This window comes from Mandrillus leucophaeus, unplaced genomic scaffold, assembly GCF_000951045.1.
Source record: "Mandrillus leucophaeus isolate KB7577 unplaced genomic scaffold, Mleu.le_1.0 Scaffold425, whole genome shotgun sequence".
NCBI lineage: Eukaryota > Metazoa > Chordata > Mammalia > Primates > Cercopithecidae > Mandrillus > Mandrillus leucophaeus.
This window is the reverse complement of record NW_012104532.1, coordinates 410,180-418,613: the sequence shown is the minus strand read 5'-3', so window position 1 is coordinate 418,613 and position 8,434 is coordinate 410,180. Positions and strand designations below refer to the sequence as shown.

The 8,434-nt window shown below is 35.5% G+C and overlaps 2 protein-coding genes across 6 annotated transcripts in view; one reads left to right on the top strand and one right to left on the bottom strand.

Moving 5' to 3' along the window:
- Positions 1–3,376, top strand: part of EVI2B (ecotropic viral integration site 2B) — a 15,267-nt gene extending 11,891 nt beyond the window's left edge. For all 4 annotated transcript variants that reach the window (XM_011993091.1, XM_011993092.1, XM_011993095.1 and 1 more), the window contains one exon: positions 1,498–3,376. In XM_011993091.1, coding sequence (XP_011848481.1) covers positions 1,498–2,874 — 1,377 coding nt within the window. In that variant the 3' untranslated portion in view covers positions 2,875–3,376. The remainder of the gene's footprint in view (positions 1–1,497) is intronic.
- The window catches only part of NF1 (neurofibromin 1), a 301,105-nt gene that overhangs the window by 67,379 nt on the left and 225,292 nt on the right, over positions 1–8,434 (bottom strand). The window lies entirely within an intron of this gene.

Genomic DNA, 8,434 nt, shown 5'->3' with positions numbered 1-8,434 from the left:
GGAAGGAAGGAAGGAAGGAAGGAAGGAAGGAAGGAAGGAAGGAAGGAAGGAAAAATTATTGTAATTATTTTTTAGGTTTTTTTTCTTTCTTCTTTTTATTTAGAGATGGGATCTCACTATGTGGTCCAGGCTGTTCTTGAACTCCTGGCCTCAATCAATCCCCCCACCTTGGCTTCCCAAAGTGCTGGGATTACAGGCATGAGCCACCACGCCTGGCTTTTACTGTTTGCTTCTACCACTAGAATCTGAAACACTTGAAGGCAGTAACTATCTTTTTTTTTTAAATTTTTTTAAAATCTCCTAAACCTAGAACAGGGCTCCACACAAGTGTGGCATTTACCAATAAATGAATGAAAGCAGCAGCAGGACTACTTGACCAACTGGATTGAATTTATTCCACCAGATTCAGAGATCACTCTAGGATTTTAAGCCTAGGACTCTGAGTTGAATTGAATCCTTTAAAAATATGCAATCTTAACATCAGGCTACCATGCTACAGAGACACTGAGGATGCTGCAAAGATTACTAATAGACTCTGTGTCTGTGCCTAAGAAACTGAGTGGTACCATTAACGGATATAGAGAAGTTGGAAGAAGAGTCCGTTGTGAGGGTAAAGATGAATTCCATTTTAAATATGTTAAATTTCCTGATAGTGGGATGGAGATATATATATATATGTGTTTATATATACACACACATATATACATACGTGTGTGTGTATATATATGTGTATATATACATAAAAACATCCACCAAGAAGTCATACAAATAGAATTAGGACAAAGAAGATGTAGACTGGAGGTAGAGATTTGGGAATTGTGGCATAAAGCTGAGAACTAAAATCTTACAGAATCAGGAAAAAAGAGAAGTAGGTAAGGGTGAGGACTGAATATCAATTAACCATATTTAGAAGGCAGAAGAAAAAGAGCTAGTGAGAGTAACATGAAAGGAAGACTGATTACAAAAAGCTACTTGAATATTAGTGAAGGAACAGTAGTGACTAATGTGGTCAAGGAGGGGAGGGGAGAGAAGAAATAAAAAAAAAATTGGATTAGGTAATAGATGGTCACTAGTGTTCTTCAAGGCAGGAGAATCAATATATTTCTAGTAGTAAATGGTGAAAAAAGGTAGAGAGCACATGGATCCAGCATATAGAGCCTATGCATTTTGAGAAGTATGACTGAAGTGAAGTACTGAAATATAATGAACCTAGAGGGGCAGCAGAGCCAAGTGCAGAACTTGTATTAATAAAAGAAAAGAGACCACTGCTTATGAGGTCCAAATGCTGTATGATGGGTTAGAGTATACCCAAGAGTTGTTACACCAAGCCTACAGTGTATCAAGTCTAAATTAGGAATAATAACTACTAATCAACTACTACTAATTAGGAATAATGTCTACCTACTTTATGCCAGGCATTATAATGAAAAGTCAAATTTTTAACTAGACACCAATGACGCCTAACTGTCTTTCTCTTTCATTTTAAACCCACTATAGGTAAGGAGGAAATATTCTGAAATGGATCCCAAATATTTCATCTTAATTTTGTTTTGTGGACACCTGAACAATACATTTTTTTCAAAGACAGAGACGATTACAACAGAGAAGCAGTCACAGCCCACCTTAGTCACATCATTAATGTCACATGTATTGGCTAATTCTCAAAACACAACAGGGAATCCTTTGGGTCAACCAATGCAATTCAACGACATTTCTTCTAGACAATCAGTATCACCTGCCAAAGTCACTGCTGGACAACCAACACCAGCTGTCTATATCTCTTCTGAAAAACCAGCAGCACATACTTCTGCTGGACAACCACTTGCCTACAACACCAACCAACCAACACCAATGGCCAACACCTCCTCCCAGCAAGCTGTGTTCACCTCTGCCAGACAACTACCATCTTCCCATACTTCTACCACACAACCACCAACGCCATTTGTCTACACTTTCACTCAACAATCATCAACTGTCCAGATCCCTTCTACAAAACTAATAACACCAACGGTTCATAATCCATCCACACAACCAATATCAACTGTCAAAAATTCACTTAGGAGTACACCAGGATTTATCTTAGATGTTACCAGTAACAAACAAACTCCACAAAAAAACAATTATAATTCAACAGCTGCCATACTAATTGGTGTACTTCTGACTTCCATGTTGGTAGCTATAATCATCATTGTACTTTGGAAATGCTTAAGGAAACCAGTTTTAAATGATCCAAATTGGGCAGGTAGATCTCCATTTGCTGATGGAGAAACCCCTGACATTTGTATCGATAACATCAGAGAAAATGAAATATCCGCAAAACATACCTCAGTCATTTCACTTACACCCTGGAAACCAAGCAAAAGCACACTTTTAGCAGATGACTTAGAAATTAAGTTGTCTGAATCAAGTGAAAACACTGAAGACTCCAACAACCCCAAAACAGAGAAAACAAAAGATCAAGTAAATGGTACATCAGAAGATAGTGCTGATGGATCAACAATTGGAACTGCTATTTCTTCTTCAGATGATGCAGATCTGCCTCCACCACCTCCCCTTCTGGATTTGGAAAGACAGGAAAGTAACCAATCTGACAAACCCATAATGACAATTGTATCTCCTCTTCCAAATGATTCTACTAGTTTCCCTCCATCTCTGGACTGTCTCAATCAAGACTGCGGAGATCATAAATCTGAGATAATACAATCATTTCCACCCCCGCCTGACTCACTTAACTTGCCCATGCCACCAGTAGATTTTATGAAAAATCAAGAAGATTCCAACCTTGAGATCCAGTGTCAGGAGTTCTCTATTCCTCCCAACTCTGATCAAGATCTTAATGAATCTTTGCCACCTCCACCTGCAGAACTGTTATAAATATTACAACTTGCTTTTTAGCTGATCTTCCATCCTCAAATGACTCTTTTGTTTTTCTTTATATGTTAACATATACAAAATGGCAACTGATAGTCAATTTTGATTTTTATTCAGAAACTATCTGAAATCTACTCAGAGCCCATGTGCATAGATGAAACATTTTTTAAAAAAGTTATTTAACAGTAATCTATTTACTAATTATAGTTCCTATCTTTAAAGTATAGTACATTTTACAGATGTAAATGGTGTATGTTTCAATAATTTAATCACTCTGAAACAATCTACATATACTTATTATTACCCCAGTACAGTTTTTTTTTTCCCTGAAAAGCTGTGTATAAACTTGTTGTGAATAAACTTTTATGTTTCCATTTCAAAGACTGGGGTGGAGAGGAATAAGAGACTAAGTATACACTCCAAGTTTTAAATTAATACCTCAAGTATTAAATAAATATTCCAAGTTTGTGGGAATGGGAAATTAAAATGCATGTTTGAGAATAGAGAAACTTTCTTCTTGGTTTCATCACGAAGAGTAAAGCAAACATGTTAAAACATCAACTGAAGGGTTGGGTTAAAGACATTTACCCTGAAAAAAATATGAGGATACATCATAAAATGTAAATATTTTCCTATCATGTCGTGGGGAGGCACAAATTTTAAAACTAGCATCTTTAAAACGTTTCTTCTTTATAAACACCCAAACAAAATCAAGTTTTATAAAGAAAAAAAAGAAAAAGAAGACTATGGTTTCATTCTAAATACGGGTGATTTTGGGTGATTTTTTTTCAGGAAAAAAGACTATCAAAACACAGATGATTCTCAACTTTTTACTAAACTTATACTTTCTGATGCTATCCACTCTTAAATCACCTTTCTTATACAGAATTTCATCTTTATCCATTATCTGACAATTGGTAAGTCTGAGTTATTAGAGTAGGAATGGGCCCAATCTTTGTCAAAGTCAAGAGTGGTCAGTAGCCTGAGATTTTGGGGATGCCAGCCTGTGTCTGCAGAAGCGCTCCTTTGCCCAACAAGCACATACTCTTCCTCATTAGTCCCATTTAACTCTAGGGGGGAACAAGCACTTAGAATAAAATGGTAGCCCAGTCTTGGAGAATCACTCAGAGTTCTGGGATTTTCAGAATAGAACATAGCATTTATTCATAGCACTGGCATTCATGACATTAACAAAGCTCCATATTTAATAAGAACCAGTAGGGTTTTGGACACATGAATTTTACGTACAATGTTTTTCCTAAAATCTTTCAAGCCATCTTTACTAACCATTAATATTTTAATCTGTAGAAACACTTCCTTGAGCTTCTTTTCCTGAATAAGCATAATACTTATTGTCAAATTACATTACATCTTTTGTCTTCCTCATTAAAAAGTTTCTTTCGTGTATTCTTCAAAGTTAGTACTTTTTTTTGAGACAGAGTCTCACTCTGTCACCCAGGCTGGAGTGCAGTGGCATGATCTTGGCTCACTGCAATATCCGCCTTCTGGGTTAAAGTGATTCTCCTGCCTCAGCCTCCTGAGTATCTGGGACTACAGATGTGCACCACCACGCCTGGCTAATTTTTTTTTTTTTTTTTTTTAAGTAGAGACAGGGTTTCACCATATTGGCCAGGCTGGTCTTAAACTCTTGCCCTCGTGATCCACCTGCCTCAGGCCCTCAAAGTGCTGGGATTACAGGTGTGAGCCACCGTGCCTGGCCCAAACTTAGTACTTTTAAAGCTAATTTCCCCAGCAGCAATCTGGAGTTGATAATTTCCTATTATTCTTTTGAATTTTAAGAATTTTTGTTATGGTAAATAAGATATGTTTTTATACTTGGCCAAGTCTTTGACATACCTTAAAACATCATAACTCTTCTCATTTTACATTTATGACAGTTACTTAATGGGCTCTTTCCACATTTTTGTCCCTTTTTAACCACTTTCTTTCCTGAAAGAAATACCGGGAAAAATAGGGAAATACCAATTTTCTTAGATTAAACAGGAACTGATTAGTTGACCATAGTCTTGTCTGGTATCTTTAAGTACTTTAAAGGGAGCTTTTCTCTTTCTGTTCTTTGTATAACAGGACAGACTACTGGCAGCAGCTGGGTTTTTATGTTGTCTTTTTTCCTTTTTTTAAAAGAAATTATTTGCTGGGGGAAGAATAATTCACATTTAACCGCATGTAATTTTCCCCGATGAGGTCAGTGGAAGCTGAGCAGCCAAACAGTGGCAATCCTTGCTAATCAGCAGGAAGAGATACAAACTAATAAATATAGGACAGAAGAAAATGCTGGAACAAAGAAAAATCTTTTAGAGAAAAGATTAAAGAACTAAGATCCAGAAGAGAAAGTTTATTACATGAAAACTGCGAAAGAACAAGGCGCAGGGGAATAAAAGATTAAAGTTCACACCACATACTAGTGGGGCTCTTAACCAGAACAGCATTAACCAGAGTCAGACACAACCCTGAAGAGCATTTGGTTCAACTCCTTTTGTTTGTTAACTACTGAGAAAACAGGACCAGAGAAAGTAAGTGACATGCTTAGAAGCGGTACTAAAAGCTGAGTTTGCTCCCTGACTACTGGTTCAACACTCTTTTCACTAATATAGGACCAAAGAGCACCTACATCATGCACTGAAACATACATATATCACATAAGTCTTCTATTTGGTGTGAATGGTGAGGGACACAAATGAATCCAATGCAGCTGATCTTTAACTGTTGTTCTTCCCTAATTCTGATCAAAAAGTAAAGTAGCACCTTTGGGAACCTATAACTAAAACATTGTGGTACTGGTATATGACTAAACAAACAGATCAATGGAACAGAAGAAAAAGTCCAGAAATAAATATCAAATCAGTGGAAACAAGCATTGGATAGACACCTGGAAAAAAGAGAAAATTTGATCCATACTTCATACTATATTAGAATAAACACCAAGGATCAGAGTTCTAAATATAAATCATGAAATTATCCAAGTAACAGAAGAAAATATGAGTGAATTCCTTTATAATCTGGAAGTGGGAAAAAACCTTCCTAGCTGAGACTCAAAATCCAGAGGCAGTAAAAAGAGAAATTATACGAAACTTTTAAATGTCATACACATGCACGTGAGCATAACCGACACACACACCTCACCATAATAAAGCCAAAAGATAAACGGCAAACTGGAAAAAAAATTAAAACTTAAATCAAGACAAAGTGCTAATACCTCTAAAATTTAAAACGCTCCTAATATGGGGCGGGAAGGGGAAAACCCAAAACACAACTTTTAATAGTGCAAAACATAAAAAAGATAGTTACAGGAGAAAACATTTAAATGGTCTTTAAACATATGTAAAGACATACACTCTCCCTCATAATTACAGAGATGCATTTAAAATTAGACGGAGACACTTGACTATCAGATGGACAACAAATCCCAAAGTTCAACAACAAAGGATACAGTGAGGCTGTATAGAACTGGACACCCCGCTACACTGTTGGTGGGACTGCAAAATGGTATAATCAATGGAGAGAAATTTAGTAATGTCTAGAAAAATTCCAAATGCATTTACCCTTTTACCCAGCAATCCTACTTGTAGGAATCGTTTTCAAAGATTTACTGGCAAACATATAAAATTACTTAGGTACAATGGTATTCACTGTGGCATTATTTGTAATAGCAAAAGTCTGAAAAAAACCTAGATGTACACCAATAGGGGACTGGTTGAATAAGCCATGGTACATTCCCAAATGGAGTACTATGGATCAAAAAATGAATCAGATACCTATATACTGATATGGAGTGATAAGATACAGTAAGAAAAAAAGAACAAGATATCTAACAGTATGTATATATATATCACCTTTTATATTAGAAGGGGGGATAAGAACATACCATACATACGCTTAAATACATTTTTTTAGGTTTTCAAAAAGAAAGGTTAATGATATAATGAAAAGCTAATAAAAAGTCACTAATAGGAGAAGGAAGGAAACAGGATGGAAAAGACAGAGAAGCAAGATTTATCTGAATATACCTTGTTATATAATTTTGACTTGTGATCCTGAAAAGCTGAAAACTAAAACAAAGTTTATATCAAGTTGGTGATATAAAAATATAGAGAAAAGAATTATTTCACATTGCATTAGAACACAGAATTTACTATACACTTTTAGGAAAATAAAACAAGCAGAGCTATGAAGAAATTTTAAACTTTATTCGGTAGTCTATAATCTAATTGTAGCAGTCAATGCTGGCATTATTTTGAAATTACTGAGAGATGATGCAAATAAGTAATTATATCAATGATATTAGGAACCACTTAGAGAAAATATGGGGGACAGAAGAACGAATTAAATCTTCCCAAAGAGGCAAAGAGAAAACTCTAAGATGAGAGACATTTTAGGAAATAATTGACTGAGTTTTGGCAACAAGCCAGTGGCATAAAGTAAAAAAGGAGTAGGGAGGTGGGCAAAGAAACTGATTCACTTGGATTTTGACTTGGTAATTTCTATGTTGTTCTTTCATGCTTTTAAAATACTGTATTGAGTACTCTCAGTTGTATTCAGCAGGAAAATCAGTCTAAATAGCCAACCATATTACCAAAAATAAACAATATCTGACACTCAAGCATAGCAAATGTTATCTCTAATAATGGAAAACTGAAACCAGTGATTAGCGTGGGATAGTTATTCCCTGGCAGATGCTTTGTGATACCTTTCACAATGTTGGGCTAATATATTCTAGGACACAAAAGAATATGTAAATTAATTCACTGCTTAACCTAGAATGTAAAAGTTGCCTAACTAGCTATCATTACTGACCTAGACAGACTAATATAAAATGTAATGAGTCTGAATAATACTTAAAATAAGTTGTAACAAATACTTATGCCTCTAAAAAGTATTTTTTGAGTAACAGTAATATAGTATTATTTTATTTCATGAGAATTTCTAAAAGTGTAAGAGACTGTTACAATTCAAATATGTTGAAATGATCTCCCTTTTTCTTTTTGAGAATTTTACAATATCTTTGAATAATATGAAGCAATTTGGTATGCCCCAAACTTGAAATGAGAAATACTGCCACTACTATTGTGTTGGAATTTTCTATTATATGCAACAGAAACTAAACTTGATACAGCCTAAACCCAAATTCATTTGAATCCATTAATGAAGTAACATGTCTTTTCTTTCAAACAAAAGTACTGTTAAGTGTAATGAAAATGCATAACTGTACTTCCACATTGACTTAATGAGGTTTCCTAAAATTAAGAGATTTAAGTGGTCGGTAAATTGACCCTCAGTCACATCTTTAGAAGTGCAGCAGTGTATATATGAGCTTAAACAGAACTCTAAATGTCAATGCATTCCCTATTTCCACAATATTGCTGAATGTAGTATTTTTAACATACTATTTTCAGCACTACGAATGATGGCTGGTTTTCTAAATCCACAGTAAGAATCTCATTAAGAGTTCAACTGGGCCGGGCGCGGTGGCTCAAGCCTGTAATCCCAGCACTTTGGGAGGCCGAGACGGGCGGATCACGAGGTCAGGAGATCGAGACCATCC